The following is a 21,329-nucleotide window of genomic DNA, read 5'->3' as shown; positions in this document are numbered from 1 at the left end:
GTTTCACTAAATTTAAAATAAAAAAGCATGTGTGATGAGTCTCTCTCTCAGGAAGTATAGCTCCCTTCACTCGTCCAACTCTCTTTCACTCTTTGAACATTGTTCTATCATGTTGTCTCACTAACTTAGCCATTGGAGCCTCCACGGTCAAGTCTACAGTCACAGCTTGGTCTAAGGAAGAACTTACAGTCATCTAGTGCAATGCCGATCCTCATTTGTGCGGGACTCAAAGTATAGCGTCTAGCTTCAACAAATCTTCCTTCGTTTAAACAAATTTAATTATAAAAAGATCAATTCCAATTTGGACCCACCAAAATTAGTAATGTGTAGAACAATTTATTACGCACAGGTGGAATCATTGAAGAAATTGTGGAAGACATGATCAAAACTATCTTTATCAGCTTTCGTGAGGAGACTGCATTGCACATTCTTTTGAAAATTAAAAGGTAACATAATGTGCATGAATACTAGTAATTTCGAATCTTTACTAAAATCCTTGAACAATTCTTTATTTCAACGTTGAATAGATCATATATAATTTCTTTATTTCAAGATAAAGGATGGATTGTGCTTGGCCAAATAGATCATTGTATAGTATTTTACACAATGTCATACTCTTTCTGCAGATGCTAAAGAAGCTACCTTTATTCTCCGACGTATTTCAAGGTTTATAACAGTTTTACTCTGGACTTCTTAAAAGATTTAACTTTCTTGTCAGATATGGTTAAATAAATAGTGAAACAAAATATTGAATTTTATGGCTTTTATTTTTATTTTTTATTGTGTCGTACAAACTCTTTTTTGATGGGAAAAGAAGAATACGTCGTACAAACTCTTTGTGCCTCTTTTTTTTCTTTTTTTCTTTTTTTCTTTTTTCGGCTGAGAAATTCTTTGTGCCTTTGAAGTTTGAAGCCAACATAAATAGAGAAATTGATTCAGATAAGCACTCATATGGACAAAAGTGGCTATAAAGCAGATTATTTATTGCTTTGTTTAGAAGCTTGAGCAAATGGAGATAGGGAATTTGGGATCCTATGGACTTTTGATAATTGTTTTTTATTACAACAATTAGTTTTTTGATATAAGTGGAGGATCGAATTTCAAATCAAGAAATTTTACTTCTTGAACAAACTGAAACTTACGAATCTTAAATTTATAAAATAGGCATATTTGTAGATATGTTGATCCTCCAAAATATATAGAAAGGTGATATTGCCAAATTTTAAAATGAAGTGTCTAAGACAAGTACCATCACGTATTAGATGGTAATATACAGGGCAGAAGAGAAAGCCCAAGATGGCAACGCAGAGATTGGAAATTGGACCATCATGGTTACAAAAAATAGCCCAACGGGCCAACTTGTTGGCTGAAAAAGTCTGAGCTTCTTGGTACATAAATATAATTATAGGCCTCTTATTCGAATTAATCCCTAAGTTCTAATCCATTAAGGTTTAAGCTCTCTTATTATGTCCGTTCATTTACACCCCACTAGCTTCAAAGTGGAAACCTTATATTTCAGAAATCACTTAATAGCTCTACCTCTTTCAGTCAAAAAAAAAAGGAAATCACTTAATAGCCTGTCGGCCAAAATTTGAATGGAAACATATATCATCTTCTCTACCATACACGTGTCTATACTATGTTACTGATTTGAATTTCCTGTCTATAATGTGTGCTTATTTTAACGAGTAATTTTTAGGTACTCCCGAAATATAGAAAATGATGCTCCCTCCTCTCACATTCATGATGGGGTACGCTTATTAAATTCATGGTGGGGTCCATTATGAATGTGAGAGGAGGGAGCACCATTTCTCCGTGTTCCGGGAGTACTTAAGAATATTTCAATTTTAACGAAATAATTTAATGGGAATACCATATATATATGATGGTGTTTGATAATTCACTCAACATAGCAGAACCAAAATGCTTCCCTTACCCCTTTTGCCTCATGAACAGCCTTGCACTTGTTCATTTTGTTGTTTCGCTTTTCTTTTTTTAGGTGCCTTGATATATTTGATATGTCAACTAGTGAAGATGTTTTTGTACCATGGTCATCAGGAATCAACAGCTAGTATTCCTCCAGGGACTGGTGGATTACCTTTGATTGGAGAAACCTTACAGTTCATGGCTTCCATCAATAGTGGCAAGGGCTTCTATGACTTTGTAAGAGTTCGTCGTCTCCGGTAAGATCAACCTCTTTCCATTTTTTGTCTCTCTCTAGCACTGCCATCTGTAAAAGTCTATGGGTCCCATGTGTTGTGAGAGGGTTGGTGCATACACTTGAAACATGATAATCGACCCTCTCCTACTAACCTAATTAGCTCTTTCTTCTAGTTGTCATATAAATGTGATTGTCAGTCACTTGCCATTTGATGTTTAATTTGATAGGTCATATAAGCTAAGAGTGTAGTCACTTTTTCCCGAGAAATATATTTATGATTTAAATCATCCCTCTCCCATATATCAAATTATTAAAAAAAAAAAAATAGTGGGCTATCTAAAAGTGACATTGCACCACTCTCTCTCAAAAGTCTTAATGTCTATTTAGGAACAACTTATTTAGTTTTTTGTTGAAAGTGTACTAAAATATATTTGTGCTTTAAAAAAGTGAGAAAAAAATGAAGTGTTAAAAAAATGTACATAAAATCTAAATGATGAACTCATCAACTCTAGTCAAACGGACACTAAAACTTAGAACACGAAATTAAAAATCCTAGAAGCCACATGCACTTTTTCTTACCCAACGAGCTAATTACATATGGATTTTCCTTTCTACTACCAAAAAATGCAGACTTTGTATCCTACCATTCTAACATTAATCTATATATATATATATAAAACCGAAGCCTCTGACCTCTTCACAATTTTTCACATCAGCATTTTTTATTTATATTTATATATATAAATAATAATGATAAATTTAAAAAAAAAAAAACATGATAAAGTTTTTGTAATAGATAGCACTCAATGTTTTATTTTCAAAGAACTTCTCAAATTTATACAAATCCTCCAACGTTTCAAAAGCATAAAAATAGAACCACCGAGGATCTTCGTAATTAGATAACTGTCAATGTTTTATTTCTAAAGAAGTTCTCAAATTTATACAAATCCACCAACGTTTCAAAAGCATAAAAATAGGACCACCGGCTAAAAACAAGGACTCCAATGTCCAAACAATTCATATTTAAAACATGATTGCATCTGCATCAACTTCTAATTCTTTATATATTTTGTTCCAACCGGTTTGGTTTAGATTTACCTCTCCTGTTAGGACTCTCTCTTATATATATAAAGCATTTACCTCTATTTTCTTTGTGCTTTCCTTTGATTTGATCCCTTATGCGCAGCTTGTATTCTACAAAAACATTTTGCTTTGATGGAAGACAATCGCATAAGAACAAGTAGACTAATATCTCTGGATTTTTTTACAGTAGAACCTCCTTTGGGATAGACCATTAACAGTTGCTAAGTTCAGAAAAGCAAGATTTTCATTTTTATAACAATGTTTGTTTTTAGTTTGTGTGTGCTGCAAATATGTTTGGTTGTTTTCTCTTTGATTTATGCTCTATGGAAATTTGTATTTGGTTTTGGTTTGTTCGTTTGAGTCACTAATAAATATCTCTTTGAAGGTATTGATTAGCAATGCAACCCTTAATCTTTGAATTTGTGAGGGAAGGCGATTTTGGTTTGGGTATTTTCTTCTTAACAGTCTCTTGCATTGATTAGAAAAAGTTTTTATTTCAATTAGAAAAAGTTTGAGGAAACATAAAAGGAAAAATAACTAAAGAATGCACAATCTGATATATATATATATATATATATATATATATATATGTGTGTGTGTGTGTGTGTGTGTGTGTGTGTGTGTGGTGATTGTATTAGGCAAAGACTTTTGGAGATTGTTGTTTTTATTTTTGGAATACTTTACGTTCATATGTATGTATTGGGTTTAATAGAATTGGAATTATCTTTGAAAGGTTGGTTTTGATTGAATAATGAAAGAAGAAGTATGTTCCAATATTTGGAATCGTCTGTATACGTGGTGTTATAGTTTAAACTTGGTATTTGAATTGTTAATTCACAGTTTCATTGTTCATCTATTAATCATGAATAATAATATTATTTGCAACCATCATGATACGGTATCAATGATGTAATCATTTTGAATGCTTTCCTTTAGAGTTTAGATAGAGTCTATTTTATGATTTAAAAAATTTACAATTAAAAGACTTTTGAAATTAAATTTTTTTTAAAACAAATTATTGGATACCTTGGATCTTAAATTACTTCTATTAAACTTCATCCTTTATGGCATCATTAAAAAGAAAACTCATATAGATAAGTATTAGGATATTATTTAGAACTATTATAATAGACTAATGTATTACACACAGCTAATTGTAACATCCTATGCTATAAAATAAAAATTGGGCCTATGGTTATCTTCACTTTTAGGTAAAATAGAAATTCTATTAACTAAGTTTTAAGAAATTTAAAATTCTATTTCAAAAAAATTTCAGAACATTAGATTTTATTTTAATTATTTTAATCATCTATCATAATAATTTTATATTGTAAAATAATAAAATTTATAGATTACATACAACCATTACTCCAGTTACCTTCTAAATAATAGGGGATATGAGAATGCAATTTGTAGATCTATTATCAAGATAACATAGATTAGATTGGTGGTGAATAGTAGATTTAATTGCAATTGAGTATTGTGTGAAATTATCATCATAGAATAGGCACCTTCCCATGCACAAATTGTTTGGGGGTCTAGAGGGAAATTGTTCGAGCTAGGGGATTAGCAGTATATTGTAATTATCTCTAAAAAAAATAATAATAAAAACTATCTCATGCATCATGCGAGCTAGTGACTAGTATTTATTAAAGTGTTGTGACTTTTGCAATAACTAAGGCTGGCTGTCCACACGTAAACACGCAAACTTTTGTATTTCAAAACGTAACTTTGGTCTAAAGAAATTTTCCATTATGTTATCAAACGATCATTTTAAAATTCCTTCTTCAAAAAGCGTGTTTTGGCTCCTTAAAGTGGAACCTAATGCACACTTATAAGAGCCTATTGACACTTACAAAGTTGTGAAATAACTTTTAGAAAAGTACTGTTTATTGCTTTAGACATGGTCAAGACTTTTCCTTTTTCAAACACACAGGTACGGGAACTGCTTTAGAACCAAGCTCTTCGGGGAGACGCATGTTTTTGTTTCGAGCACAGAGTCAGCAAAGGCAATCCTAAACAATGAATTGGGAAAATTCACAAAGAAATACATAAGGTCAATTGCAGAACTAGTGGGAGATCAAAGCCTTCTATGTGCATCTCACCAACAACACAAAATGATCCGTAGCCATCTTGCCAATTTGTTCTCCACCAGTTCTATATCATTGTTTATCAAAATGGTCGATGAACTAATGGTGGAAACCCTTAGTGGCTGGGAACATGGAAGCACTGTGGTCATACTCGATGAAGCACTTAAGGTATTTGACACCCCAAAAGAAAGAAAGAAAAAATTGCACTTAAGGTTGATTAAGTGGAGAAAATAATTATTCAGGAAAAAAAAAAGGTTAAATTATTGATCCATGTTTAACACTCCCACATACAAATGATTCTCTCGCACATTATATGGGTCCTCATGTGAATTTTTAGAGATACAATACTACAAACACAGTCATTTTTAATTTTTCACAACAAAATTTCACAAATTTTCTTTCTCAAACAACAAAAAACAAAACAAATCACAATTGTTAAGGTGATATTATTATTTATTAATTCTCAAATAGGTTTATCACTGACACTATTTTGTTATTTATCGTTAACAACTTATCACTTCAAACAATTGTGAAATTTGTTATAAATTATATCGTATCTCTAGACTTATTATTAAATTATGTGAGTTAGACAAGATAATTATATTCTGTTGACACTTCTTTATTATCTATAATTGATAACTTGTCACCGTTTGATAACTATGAAATTTGTTGCCATTATGTTGTATTTCTATCCTTTGTTTAATTATTATGCTATCCATATTTAACAACTTGTTACCGTTTTATTTCAATTTTATTTAATTTTTGCTTATTTTTTTAATATTTGCGAGTTCCTCATGAGTTTTTTACTTACTTTGTTTAACTTTTACTTTTTATCAACAATATTTTCATTAAAAAGTCTTTAGTAAAAAACTAGATAAACTATTTTTAAATGGAATTGGTGAAATACTTCTTAAATTTTTTTTTAATCTATTCCATTCCAATATGATGAATTTAATTCTGCATAATTGGATACTGTCCACCAACCCCAAAAAACCTCGTTGCTCAAGTGGGTGAACCACGATTTCCATATTTTCAAAGTAGATTTCCATATTGGCAATGGAAGCCAGCAATTTGTTAGATTTTTACCCAGTGGTTCAATGTTTAATGCATACTGATTTTGGGATTATGTTTGGTCCAGATAACTTGCAAAGCAATGTGCAAAATGCTGATAAGTTTAGAGAGCGGGCATGAACTAGAGATGTTGCAGAATGAGGTCGCTCAAGTTTGTGAAGCAATGCTTGCATTTCCTTTGAGGTTACCTTGGACAAGATTCTATAAAGGCCTTCAGGTAAAAGTTTTAGCAAAGCCCATCAACCAGAAATATGGGCCTCTTAGTCCATGGTCTATTTGATATATATTGCCTTGACCATTTTATCGACGCCTAGTGCCTACAATGTGAGTAGAGATTTGATTGTGGGCTACAAGTGGCACTGTGGCCCATAACATACTTTTCCTGTTCTTTTTTTTTTTTGTTTGCCTATTCTTTTTTTTTTTTGAAAGTTAAATAATTTCAAGTACTGTCAAAACGAGCTAGATACGGTGTAGAATCAGATTTCGGTCACTGATTGTTGGTGACTTGGTTCAACAAAATGGATTACTGTTTATCAAATTTTTAAAAAAGGGATTACTAGTAGAACAGTAAATTTAAAAAAACTGATACAAATTTGAAATATGAATTTAGAAAATGAAAATTAATTACATAAAACTTTGTGTGTGTGTGTGTATAAATAAGAAAGAAAGCCAATACAAATAGAAACTAAAAGAATTCATACAGGGAAAATTTGATTAAAAATGAAATGAAAAAAATTTAAATAATTTTGAAATTTTGTAGTTTTTTCTCTATCACAATTTCATATATAGATTAAGAATTAAGAGATACAGTTATAGAAATAGCAGCAAATACATCATGTAATACATTCTATTTATTTTATTTCTTTCTTAATATAGTTTTATCTTTTTTTCAAAAGATAACAATTTCAAACTATTTATAAAATAATCATCTTAAAAATTAGGTACATATATAGTTTAAATTACATGAAAAAAAAAAAAAAAAACCTTGATTCTACAAAAGCAGTCAGATTGAACAAGTTAACAAAAGTGCAGTAAGTTTGACTAGATTCAGAAGGATTATATGCTTAAATGATCTACTAAAAGACTTTAAAAAGTCCAAGCACTAGTTCATGATCTAGGAAGCACGAACACTTTATTTAAGATGTTGTATCCATATTGTATGTGTGTTGTACCATGTCATACCGCCTGTTTCATGTTATAATTTTTCAGAAATTATTTGAGTTGTTGTGTCGTACCCATACCCATGTCCATATCCGTGCTTCTTCATGATTCGGTAGTTCAACTATCCGGTTCAATTACTATGATTTCAACAACTTATTTTATGAAATTGTTTTGCTTTATTGACAATTCAGGCCAGAAAAAGAATAATTAGCATTCTGGAGAAGGAAATTAGAGAAAGAAGAAGAGGCATACAAACTTTTCGCGAAGATTTTCTACAACATATGTTGAACGAGGATGATAAAGCATCTAGTGATGAATCTCCTAGGCTAACAGATGCAGAGATTGTAGATAACATCTTAACCATGATAATTGCAGGTTAGAAAAAGATGCTATACATATATTGTACCTCAAAATGTGGATAAGAATTTCCCATTTCATTTCTCAATCCTAAATTCCATTAGCATTTTTTCAATTTCTTTAGAGATGCCACTGCCTTATAAGTTCATTATAAAAATTCTTGAAAATTTTGCCATGAACATAATTTTCCTGAGTGCAACAAGAAGTGCAGTCACATTTTGAAGAAAATGTGCAGGTCAGGATACAACAGCAAGTGCAATCACATGGATGATCAAATTCCTGGATGAAAACCAAGATGTCCTTGAAAAACTCAGAGTAAGTGAAAACAATTGTAGGTGAAGAGTGAGTTTTTGAGTTCAATTAAACCCCATGTAATGTAACTTACCAAAAAAAAAAAAACTGTCGGTGAATACACTTGTACTAGTAACACAAAGAAGACTGTTCATTTTTTTTTCCTTTTTGACTCTGCTGATTGCTGACTTCTTGGTTGGTACAGAATGAACAACAGCATTTAGCAAAGAAAGCTTCACCAAAGTCATGTCTTACACTAGAGGATCTTAGTGAGATGCCCTATGCTTCTAAGGTAATTATTTCAGTTTTAGTTTCATGATTTACCACTAAAGTTGAAATAAAAAGTAAAAATTTAATAAACAAAGATCATTGACAGGTAGTAAAAGAATCCTTAAGAATGGCTTCAGTAGTACCATGGTTCCCAAGACAAGCACTCCAAGATTGTGAGATTGAAGGTTTGTTTCAAAATCTAAAATAGATCTTATATTTCCTACAGAACATTATTGTTAATGTTAAATATATTTATCTTCGTATGTTTCTTAGTAGAAATTTGGTGCAATAGACTTTGCTACTGTTTATTTCATGCAATGTATTGATCATCGTAGGATTTAAGATCAAGAGGGGGTGGAACATAAACATTGATGCCAGATCAATACACCTTGATCCCATGGTGTACAATGACCCCAATAAATTTAGCCCACAAAGGTTTGATGTAAGTTTCTCTGTGGCAAAATCAAATCTTTTTCTCAATTTTCCATTAAAGTAAAAAGAGGATAAAGTAGACATGATTTTATAAGTGTTTTTTTTTTTTTTTCCTTTTGGCATTCAACAGGACGAGTCAAAACCATACAGGTTCTTAGCTTTTGGAATGGGTGGGAGGACTTGTCTGGGGATGAACATGGCCAAAGCGATGATGCTAGTCTTCCTCCACCGTTTAATCACCACATACAGGTGATTTTCCTTTTATTATCAAACCAGGTTGTTCCTCTCGATTGGTATCTGCATTAGAATTCATTTGTAGTGTGTGAAAGCTAATTATTATCAATTTTATCATAAGTAATTTACAAACTAATATGTAAATTTTAGAAGAAAAAGTTTATATACTGATAATTAGAGTCGTTTTTACAATACAATAAACAAATATAAAATTATTTTTTGTGATTAGTGACACGAGATTTTATACAATAAAATTTATAATCCCTAATATCGCTCTTAATTTTATGGTTACTCTAGAAACAAAACTATGATAGTTACAACTATCAGGTGGTGAATTTGAACATTTTCAGGTGGAAGGTGATCGATTCTGACTCAAGCACTGAGAAGTGGGCGCTCTTTTCAAAATTAAGAAGTGGTTGCCCAGTGCATGTGACTCGCATCCCAAATGATGCATATTATCATTGATCATTCTGTAAAGGGTATTGTTATTCACACATTTTTTATTGTACACTGTCCATACACATCACTTATTTCACGTTTTAAATATAGACATCAATAAAACAAAATTTAATGGATGTCACACGTGAAATTATAGACGTTATGTGTATAGAGTGTACATGAAAAAGTGTGATAAAACAACTACCCATCTCTGAACAATTACTAAGAGAATTGCCTAAATCTCTATAAGACTACAAAAATGGCAAAGTATGTGAAGGCTTTGTTTATATAGATATTAGATTAGTGGTTAGTTATGACTGTTTTCATAGATTGGTGGTTAGCTTGGTAATTAAGTATCTTTTTCTTTTTACTAAGTGGAAATTGAAAGACATGGTTGTATGTCAAAGTGTTTTATCATGTATGCATAAGACATCACATATATTTTTATAATGTAAATAATTAAAATAAAAATGTTTGATATATAAGGGTAAGGTTATCTATCAGTCATCGTTTTCAGATCCTATAAAATGTGAGAACTTTGTGTATTAATAAGACCCTTTTTAAAAAAACAAAAAAAAAAATTATTTGCGGAATAATGTACAATGGTCTTCATTAGAGAAGGACCTTCAAAATATTATGGACTGCATAAAGAAATTTCAAACATTATCATGTAGTGTGACTAGTGTCTACAGCATCTTCGCTTTTTTTTTTGGGCACATATAAGCATAAAAGCAATTCCCAATTCACAGATTGGTGGTTGTGCTGTTTCATAGATTGGTGGTTGTCCAATTGCTGCATTTTTTTTACCAACAAAAAGTCTTCCCTCTTGCCCACAGTGAGCAGTCCTCCCTGTTAGATGGTCGCTACAAGCATATGTAGTATGGTTATATGCTATAGTGGACCTCTCCTTTATTTCCAAAAAAAAAAATGCAGGTCTTAATATGCATGTTGTCGGTTCCTTTTTTTTTTGGGGAAGGTACCCAAGTCCATAGATGATATGGGATCCTAGGACCTTCAAGGATGGATGGTTGGACTGGGTCCAGTTCTTCGCAACCTACCTATTGGGATTGTTATGTAAACCGGTTTGTGCGTAAGTCATATAAAGCTCCTCAAAGCAAAAATGTGATTTCCTCCTAAGCAATAAAATACCATTGTAAGTGTTTAATGTCATAAAATGACTTTTTACTCTTACAAAATAAGTAAAATAATTATTCGTAATATTCACAATAAGAAATAGATTGAAATAGAATATTTAAGGCTTATATTTTCTTGTGTGACCATTTAAAAGACTTCCTTCACTTGGTTTCCCAAGTGTGATGTCGTGGTACCCTGAACGGGATGTCGTGGCTCTCAGGGGTACTAGGTCTATAATTCATAGAACCCTGAATCTCTGGTTCCTTGAACTGTAGGATCTTTCTCCATGCTTATTATGCAACGGAGTTTTGTCCTTTCTCTTTACCTCTACGGGCCTTGCACAAGAACAACTATACAATACACATATCTTCAAATAATTGTTAGTTCCTCATATTATGATATACATTCTAATACATATACAAATATGTAAATGAATTTCATAAGAATGAGTCAGCCACGAGGATCCTGACCCCAATTCTCGTAAACTTAGTGTTTTTGCACAAGATAGTCATGTGAGAAGGATTTTGTAGGAAAGAGTGATATTTGACGTGTGCATGTTTTGACATATGTTTCTTTGGAAGTTAAGTGATGTTTTGAATGATCTGAAGGATATGGGACGAATTCCTCCTCCTTGGCTCTCTTATTTTGTTCCTCTTCTCTCCCCTTTCCTTTGCTGGGCTCTTAAAGCTCTAAGAATTTCCTTTTGAATCTCTAAACTCTCTCATTTTTCCTCCATCCGAATCCCTATTTTTCTCCTCCCTTTTGCTTTGCTTTAGTGTTCCTTTTATAATGGACATGGTCTAGTACCCCAGGCGAGGACGTCATTGGTCTATTGGGTAAAACCATGTCCTCTAGAACTTGAAAAAATACATTAGGCAGAAGTTTAGCTTAATTAGGCAATTATAAATCAAAATTGGCGTCTGACTTTAGCTACAAATGGAAGATTCCTTTTTGAAAAGTCAAAGAAGTGGATGGGCTGCTCAATGCAATGGATGACAACTTTAATTGAAAATGACAATTGAGAGAAAATTGTGGGAAGATGTCATGCACATGGAGGAACTGAGTTTTCCATTGGTTCATGCATTCCAAGCAAATATATGAATCAAGGGATACCTTCAAGATCCTTCTTTGACCATAAATCACTTCCCTACCGACCAAACCACTTCTCTCTTACTACCAACTCGAGATTTCATGGGCTTGGACCATGAGTTACAAAGATAATACCTGGTTTTATTGGATTTTTAATGGCATTTGCTGGAAATTTGAACATACACCTTGGCTTTCCCATGTGTCAGCCAAGGTCCTCTTCTCAAGGTTTCAAAAGGACACATCAAGGTACTAGGGCCTCGATGTTGATCTTTCTTGCTGCATGTCCTCTGGCCTGACCAAGTCTGTGTCCTCTTCTTTATTATTATTATTATTATTATTATTATCACCTTCTTCTTCTTCTTCTTCTTTCTTTTTGGGACTTTGGGTCTTCATGGTCTTTCTGAATTTTTTTTTTAAATAACAATAAATATTAAAAAATTTAGTTAGTTGTCACATTTCAAAACAATGATGAAAAATAGCATCTCAAGTGTCTAAAACTCAAGTTCCAAATAAAACTTGAGTTTTTAAGACTCGATTTGTAAGTGATGGTAGCTGATGTGGATGAAAAATCCACGTGGAACCACGTTGAATCGAGTTTCTGAAACTCGATTTGCTTTAGGTTGAAATCGAGTTTCCAAAACTTGATTTGTGATCATTTCCACTTCGCCGTCCAGACTCCAGAGCACTTTCACACCCAAACATACAACCCCAACCTGAGACAAGCGTAGACATCAGAACCCATCGGCAAACCCATCGACGGAGACAAGCGCAGCGTCAGAAAACCCATCGGTAAACCCACATCGGCAAACCCATCGGCGGAGACAACGCATCTCAGATCGTCCCAAGCGCCCACTCAGATACATCTTCCTCTGTTCTTCATCGTCTGTCTCTTCTGTTCTTCCTCTGTTCTTCGTCATCAAATCGTTGGTTCTTCTTCAAGCCTGTTCTTTGTCGTCTTTAGTTCTGTTGTTGATCAAGTACAAAATCGAGTCTCAGAGACTCAGTTTTGCTTTTTAGAACTCGAGTCTCAAAGACTCGAGATCTATGTGGCATTTTCTGTCCACCACATCCAGCACAAACTCGCAAAGCGAGTTTGTGAGACTCGAGTTTCAATGTGGATCTCAAGTTTTTGAAACTTGAGATGCTAGTTTCCAGTTTCCTTTCCCCCGTATGTTAACTTATCATATATTTTCCTCTCACACTGCTACTCTGAAAATATCCCCTAGTCTTTCTTAACTTCATGAATTTGGTCTTTTTTTTTGTTAAAACCTATGATCTTTCCTTCCTTTTCATGAAATGAGTTTTCTTGTCAAATTTTGGTCCTCAACACATGTATATATATACGTTTTGACTGTACAAATCTAAATAGCAAATACAGTCGCTCACAACACCTAACGCAAGTTAGCAATCAGCTTGCTATCTTGTAGGTTTTAGTTAATTCAATAGGTAAAGTCTATTGTTATTGAATGAGTGATTTAAGGTTCGATTACTACTTACATAAAAACAAATTAATGTCTTAATCTAATGATAAAGAGTAATTCAGAAGCGGACGTTATAGGTTAAAACTCTATTTCAAATTATAATATATATATATATACACACACACTTGCTATCCCCAAGCATTTAAGAAATCCCATATCTGAATACTCTAGACTACATGATCATGGAAAGAAATCATACACATACTCATTTACAAAATACAAACAACATCGCTATCAAGCTGATGAGACGGAAAATAAATTAGTATATATTCATCTTCTCATCTCCATTGATATCCAAGCGCTAGAGGTGATGGTTTATCATTTATGTGATTGAGTAAACCTAAGGTTGACAACATACCTTTACACCATGGCTCTTAGCCACGTGGTGTATGTGTGTGCTATTTAGTTGTTCACTAACATTGAACAATTGGGTTTAAATTTACACTTTAATACAAGCTTAAGCATGTAGAGATGTACTAGCAAATAAAAAATTTATCGAACTAAATTATGATAATGTTAAATCACAAAGAGATAAATAATTTATCCAAAAAATGCAAAATTTATTAATTTGAATGAGATTCTAATAATTTCATTTTAATCCAAAACATAAGGGTCAAATGTAACAGTTAACAATTGAGTTATTCTTAGATCATAAACTTAGCCACACTATTTTCTATAACTATATTATGTGGCAATTGTGACTAGCTGTCTATCATTTTCATATAAACCTATTAATTTTTATCTATCACTCACACTTGGCCACATAAATAATTGTGGCAAAGTTGTGGCTAATTTTTGTTAAAAGTAGGGTCGTTCACCAAACCGTACCAAAGCCGCCCGCAAAATAGCATAACTGTACTATATCGTAAGTAATAATACACCATACTGCATGGTGCAGTGCGATTTACGGTTTTATAATAAGAAAACTGCACAAACCAAACCGCACTGCACTGCACCCTCTCTATATATTAATATATATATATATTTTTTAATATTAAATATATTATTAATAGTTTAATAACCCTAGTTTTTTTTTTTTTTTAAGTTTGATAATCTTAGCAAGTGTTGACTAAAATAAAGAAAAAACTAGCTAAATAGTTTAAAATTTAGCCAAAAATAAAGAAAAAATATTAGTTTTGAAATGTGCAAAAAATACCTAAATTTAAAAAATATATTGACTTCAAACTGCATCTTATACTTAAAAGTTTTTGACTAAATTGTGATTAGGCGATAAATTTAAATTGGGTTGGTCGTAAAAAAAAATCTAAAATACTTGGAACGACAACGTTTTTCTTGTTGCGAATTACCTGGGGGACCATTAAATAAAAAAGCCCAAAATTGCCCTGCCAAGTCCTCCGGATATTCTACCCTACTACCGTGCTGTGCTGTGCCGTGCTGTGTGCTACAGTATCATTTCTTCTCTGCTCAGTCCTCCCCCATCACACACACACACGCACACAGCGCTGAAACCTAAACCTTATATAAGCCCCAAAACCCAGTGAGTTCTGTTCAACCTCTCAGTTACTGAAAAGGCCGAGATATGGGGACCCTGGGCAAAGCCATATACACCGTCGGATTCTGGATTCGCGAGACCGGCCAAGCCATTGACCGTCTCGGCTCTCGCCTCCAAGGCAACTACTACTTCCAAGAGCAACGTAATTTTCTTTTTCATGCCCTAACTTACACTCACTACTTCCAAGATCTCCTCTCATTTCTTTCATTTTCATTATTTTCTCTCTCTCTCTAATTAGATCGCATTTCTCTCTCATAAATTGACAATTTCCCAGCTTAAATCACTGCTTGTTTGAGTTTTAGCTTTTGATTAGATTTGGCTGCTCTAGTATTTGATCTTTCAATTAGGTGTGGGAGCTATATTGTGTGGTTCAAATTTATCAATTGAAAGCTAAAGGGAGTGTTTTTTTTTTAATAACTAAATTAACGCTTTGGATTCACTTTGTGTGCACTAACTTTTCTAGGAATGTGCATTTATTCACGCACATAAATACGGATTGATGTGATATTTGTAATTAGGGGTTTACATTTTCGTACCGAGTTATGGAACTTTCGAAATTTCATTCAAATAATGTGTAGAGATGAATTTCAAAGAGCTATCATTATTTGAATTTCTTGGCATGTGCATGCCTTGGAAGTTGGAACGAATGATCTTAGATTGATTGATGCTTAGGCGCTAGGAAGCACGTACACTTCATTTGGGGTGCCATTCCGGTGTCATGCTAGTGTCATACCCGCCATGTCTTATTATAATTTTTTTAGAAATTGCTCATGTCACCGTGTCATACTTGTATCTGTATCCATTCTTCCTAGCTTAGGCATGACAATGAGCTCTGGCTGATTTGGCACCTCGTCCCCCTATAAGTTCTAGGTGGAGGGTGAGGGCTCGGGTTCAAGACCATTGGGTGCAGGTGTAACTTACAATTAATAATAGAGAAAAATATGATGGTTGGTTGTGTTTGAATTAAGAGGAGCCATGTTGAGAATACTTGTGGATTTTTTTTTAAAAAAAATTATTGAAGGAACTTATAGATTTTAATGTCCTTGGAATCTGATTCCATCAAATCTCCGCAGTTAAGCGTGTTTTTTTATCAAAAAAAGAAATTTATTGAAATTGAATTGTCAGTTAGGCTTTGTATTAAGTAGTGAAGGGGTGGGGTGGCTTCAGTCCTCAGTTCAAATCTAATCAACCTGGAGGATTGTGAGGTCGTGTGTTCAAACCCCATTGGGTGTGTTTGTAATTTACCAACAAACAAAAAAAAATTAAATTAGTTGAAGCATGTTATTTTTAACACAGGTGATCACTTAGGTAGCAAATTAAAACTTTTCCTTTATTTTTGGAGTACCTGAACAAAAACGTATGCTAGGACTAACTACCCTTTTTGATTGTCTGAATAATTGGTTGATTGGTTCATCTTGTTCTTGTGTGCTTTAAAGTTGCATAGGGTGATTGCTGTTTTCATTTGCATTGCAGAGATTAGTGCACATGCGTTGTACCATTTTCCTCTCCATTGATATTTTAATTTTACATGTTTTATGTCAGAGCTTTCATGTGATCTACATATTTGCTGTACTGGTTTTGCTCGCTTTCTACCATACAACAAATTATTGACTATAAATTTTCTGTAGTGTCTAGGCATCGAACTCTGATGAACATATTTGATAAAGCACCTGTGGTTGATAAGGATGCATTTGTGGCCCCAAGTGCCTCTGTCATTGGGGATGTTCACGTGGGAAGAGGATCGTCTATTTGGTATGGATGTGTCTTGAGAGGTAAGACCCTTTATGCATGAATTTTGTTATGTCTGCAAAATCTTAAACTATGACTTTGACCTTTCATTCTTTCATCTTTTTAATCTTTTATAATAATAAAAGAGATACATTTTTATGCTGTTTTATTTATTTTATTTTTATTACTGAGATAATACATTTAAGTTTGATGACGCACTTTTCTTGAATCTCTCTCCCTTTTTCTCTTTTTCTTTTTTTTTTTTGGGCGGGGGGCTTCAACTTAATTGTTTGAATGGAAGGGTGACATGTTCAATTAACATAAAACATCGGGCAAGTATGAGGCACCTCATTATTGTTCAAATGATAGTGGAAATATTGTGTGCATATAATCAGAGCTATTGTATATGAATAGATTGGGCTCAGTTCTTGTTTATTTATTTTTTACGAGTCAGCCCAAGTTTAGACTCGACTGTTAAATGAGCCAAACTAAAATATGATAACATGTTCATCAACAAGCTTGTGGGTATGAGGCTCGATTGGAGTATATGTATATGTATGTTTGTATGTAAGATTAGATTGTGTAAGTTTGTAAATAAGTTTATACTAATAATTATAAAAAAGTTGTACCCATTGCACAAAGCTCCTCCTTTTGTGGGGTTTGAGATGTCATATAATAAATTATTTTGTAATTTATCGATAAAATAAGTTTATAAGGTATTTAATTATTTTGTGTGATTTATTGATAGTATATATAGTCATTTTCTTAGTAAAAATTACATATAATTTTTTTTTTGATAGGTAAATTATAATTTATCCACATGTGGTAAAATTACATATAATTTTTCAAAATACAAGGTTGATGAATGTAATTTTTATTAGTTCTTAAAAATCATTCTACCAAATTAACTCAAATAATATTATACTACTTATAATTTAGTTATTAATTATTAGCTTGGATTTGTTAAGGGATAAAATTTTTTAGCTTAGCAATTAGTTTGAGCTTGGCTCATGTTTGAAATAAAATTAAATAAACCAATCCTGAACCTATAATACTTGGTTTGGCTTGACTTACCTTGTTTATAGCACTATGCATATTGCCACCTAGTATAACAAAGTGTAACTTCTTTTTGCTACTTAATTGTTCCTCAAACAATATTTTATTTTCGAGAAATATTACAACCTCATTGTGCCTGTCTGGTTGGGCTTGGTTAGCTTTCAAATATGTACTATATGTTGTCCTAATGGTTTGTATGGTGAGTACATCCATTAGAATAAGTTGTGGACAAGTTCATAATCAGATTATCTACCTGTTCAGTATTAGATGGAATTATCTGGATGTTTTTAGTCTTATTGTAAAGTGATCTCTCCTTATCGATGTTGAGGGCTGTCCAAATCAGCAGCCTTCCTCCACTTCCCCAAACCCAATGGATTTAAAGATGCAAGTTTCTTCTTGAAGGCTCATTCTTTAGCTGGATGTGAACTGCATTTATTTCTAAATTGATCCTGTGAAAATATTTTTTGCATAGGTGATGTGAACAGCATCAGTGTTGGATCTGGAACTAACATACAAGATAACTCCCTTGTGCATGTGGCAAAGTCTAACCTAAGTGGGAAGGTCCTCCCTACTATTATTGGGGACAATGTTACTGTAGGTGAGTGGCATGCTGGCCATGATATGCATAATTTGAAAATTATTTAACTGGATTTTGTTTGCATTCTTTTCTGGGTTAACTTGGAAATTTGAACTGGGCAGGTCATAGTGCTGTTTTACATGGCTGTACCGTTGAGGATGAGGCCTTTGTTGGCATGGGAGCAACACTCCTTGATGGTGTCTTTGTAGAGAAAAATGCTATGGTTGCTGCTGGAGCCCTTGTGAGACAGAATACAAGGATCCCTGCTGGCGAGGTATGTTTGCAGATACTCTATCCTGTGAGTCTATCAATTTATTTGAAAGGGAGTTTTTCTGTCCTATGCAAGCATACATGAAGTAACTGAGACGGATTTAAAAATTTAATGCTGAAGTATCAAAAATTGTCCCATTCTTGATCAATGGTAAGAGAATAAATAGGATGGTGAGTCCATGCTTAGACTGTTCAGAATGTAACAGCAACTAATCAGTAAATTTTTGAATGATGAGCAGGTAAGGGCTTTGTACTAGCAAGTGACTATGGAATAATAACCCAAATAATGTTATAGTTTTAATATTCAAAAGCACAGCAATGGTGTGAGAATGTAAAAATACGGCGGATTCTCGAGGTTTCTTAGGGTTTTATGAACTTCTGTTTTGTAAGGGTTCTTAATCCTTTAATTTCTTTTGTTGCTCTCTCTCTCTCTCTCTCTCTCTCTCTTAGAGAGATGAGAGAGAGACTTCTGTCTTGTGCCTTCAGTCCCAAAATTCTTCCTTAAGGATTCCCTAGTTGGGATGTTGGATTTGATATATAACACTGTAAGGCCAATTTAGTCCATCCTGATGTGTGAACAGCTCTCAAATGTTAGATTAGGAACCGACGCTTAGCTTTGACAAATGATTTGTTAATACTTATTTGATATATATAAAATGCAAATCACAGGTATGGGGAGGCAATCCAGCAAAGTTCCTGAGAAAGCTCACTGATGAAGAGATAGCCTTCATTTCCCAGTCAGCCACCAATTATACAAACCTTGCACAGGTCCATGCAGCTGAGAATGCAAAGCCTTTTGATGAGATTGAGTTTGAGAAGCTTCTCCGCAAGAAGTTTGCTCGTCGGGATGAGGATTATGACTCTATGCTGGGTGTTGTTCGTGAAACTCCTCCTGAACTTATTCTCCCAGATAATATCCTACCAGATAAAGCACCAAAGCCTTCGCAAAATTGAGATTTTAGTAAGTTTTTCTTCAGTTCAGATCTTGAAATTCAACATCAATGAACATCTGTTGTTATGAGCAAATACATGGAAAAGAGATTAATTTCTTTCCCAATAATACCAGACACATCTTAGGGTAGAATTATGGCTCTAGTCCTCCTGCAGATTTTTGGAATCTCTATTTTCTGTTTTGAGTGATACTGATGCCATAAGCAGCAAGTATGTTGATGCTTTGTTTTCCTTGTGTTTAAGGTACCTGTTTTTGAGTTGATTTATTGGATCTGTAGTTATAAATGTCCAATCATTCTAGAACATGATGTGAGAATATTTTCTCCTTGCAGTCAACATATTTTTGCCAGTACTCTTTCGATAGTAGTCATAATTTTCAATTACAAGCAGCCTTGGCATTGGTTGTTACCCTGAGTAGTTTTCCAAGTGCGGGCTTGCAGACTCTAATTATAATTAATGCTAGAATGTGTTTTGAAAGGCTAAATTATACACAATTAAAGTAGAGAGTGGTTCAAACTTTGCCAACCATAATGAATGGTTAGGTTTTGAGGACTAATCTTTAGTTTGATTGTCTGAAAAGATGAATCCCTATTTTGCTTCAGATGGAGAAGCAGTGAAGTGGGTTTACAGTAGGTCTCAGGTTTGAATTTTTCACTTACAAAAAAGAATAGTTTGAATAGATGAACATTAGATACTGTCAAATTGACTTATCCAAAAAAAAAAAAAATGCCAAATTGGAAATAGGTTACGTATAGAACAATTGAGTATAGGTGAGTAAACTATTCTAGGGATGAAAAAAACTTCTTTGGTGGCAATTGTAGCCTTATTTTGTTGTCTGATAGAAATGGGAAGAATGAAATGATGAGACAGAATGTTGGTCTTTTCTTATCTATGTGAGGTTTAAGGTTTTGAAACTGGATTGGGCTCAGGAGTCGGCTGAAAGAAACATTCTGTTTGTTACCTCAAATTTTTCTGGAATACATCTAATCTTTTGTCTTTACTTTTGCGTTCTTCTTGTCGTTAATTAGTGGTTTGTTCTGCTATCTGTTTGTTTCTTTGCAACGATGTCAATGTCAGTGTTTAGCTCGGAATGGCATCAAATGATTCTAGTAAACTATTCCTTAAGAAATATCCTTTATGGAAGGAAGATGGACAAATTTCACGTGTCATATGTGAAATGAATTAAAAATAAAATACAGTCATCTTTTGGCCCATATCATTGAACCAGATTAAACCTCTGGGATCAGTTGCTTGTCCGTTTGTAGTTTCTTGCAATGTGGGAAGATGGCTGGATGGTGCCTTTGGGGATAAGTAAATTAAATTGCACTGGTGATGGGATCCAGATCAGATCAGGTGCAAAGTGCAATAGCTAGCTAGGGCTATTCCACCATGCAATTGTGAAAGGAAAAAAGTTGAGAAGGTAAAATCATAAAATACTTTAAAAATTTTGGAAAGTTTTTAACTTTCAATCTTAGGCATCAAAAATGCTATTGCATGATTTGCATCGTATCTCAATCCCTGGTGACGCTAATGAACATCTTGGGCTTTTCTTCCGAGTGGGCAAATGGCCCAAGTTTATTATATATAAAACCAAATGGTCATGCATGCTTGGGGCTAGAAGTTAAACAAGTTCTGCATGCTAAGATCTAAAGTGTTCATGTACCCAAAAAAAAATGATCCTTGGAGTTCACAGGAAAAATTAAAGGGTTGCTACTTGAAATTTATGCAAACTAATCCAACAGGAGATTTCGTGATTTAACAGGAGACCAAGGGTCCGTTTGGATAGAACTTATTACTGAAAACTGAAAACTGAAAACACTGTAACAAAATAAATTTTTAGTGTGTGAATAGTATTGTGGGTCTCATTTTTAATATATTTTTTTTCTGAATAAAGTGTTTGTGGGTTTCATAAACAATACATGAACAATATTGAACAATAATA

General features: G+C 33.3%; 2 protein-coding genes across 2 annotated transcripts; both read left to right on the top strand.

Moving 5' to 3' along the window:
• The first annotated feature begins 1,912 nt into the window (after nt 1-1,912).
• On the top strand, nt 1,913-9,994 carry LOC142622239 (abscisic acid 8'-hydroxylase 4). Its single transcript, XM_075795685.1, has 10 exons — nt 1,913-2,183; nt 5,181-5,502; nt 6,473-6,622; nt 7,758-7,941; nt 8,159-8,238; nt 8,420-8,506; nt 8,591-8,669; nt 8,820-8,926; nt 9,047-9,165; nt 9,501-9,994. Exons 1-10 carry the CDS (start codon nt 1,924-1,926, stop codon nt 9,613-9,615), a joined length of 1,503 nt encoding a protein of 500 aa, XP_075651800.1. The 5' UTR covers nt 1,913-1,923; the 3' UTR covers nt 9,616-9,994.
• A 4,594-nt stretch (nt 9,995-14,588) lies between these two features.
• On the top strand, nt 14,589-19,736 carry LOC142619080 (gamma carbonic anhydrase 1, mitochondrial). Its single transcript, XM_075792150.1, has 5 exons — nt 14,589-14,947; nt 16,434-16,577; nt 18,062-18,187; nt 18,289-18,440; nt 19,106-19,736. The coding sequence occupies exons 1-5, from the start codon at nt 14,833-14,835 to the stop codon at nt 19,388-19,390; spliced, it is 822 nt and encodes a 273-aa protein (XP_075648265.1). The 5' UTR covers nt 14,589-14,832; the 3' UTR covers nt 19,391-19,736.
• Nucleotides 19,737-21,329: the final 1,593 nt, after the last annotated feature.

The sequence above is a fragment of the Castanea sativa genome, chromosome 1 (genome assembly GCF_040712315.1).
Source record: "Castanea sativa cultivar Marrone di Chiusa Pesio chromosome 1, ASM4071231v1".
Lineage (NCBI taxonomy): Eukaryota > Viridiplantae > Streptophyta > Magnoliopsida > Fagales > Fagaceae > Castanea > Castanea sativa.
The sequence above is the reverse complement of the archived record's forward strand: the minus strand, read 5'-3'. Positions and strand labels throughout refer to the sequence as shown.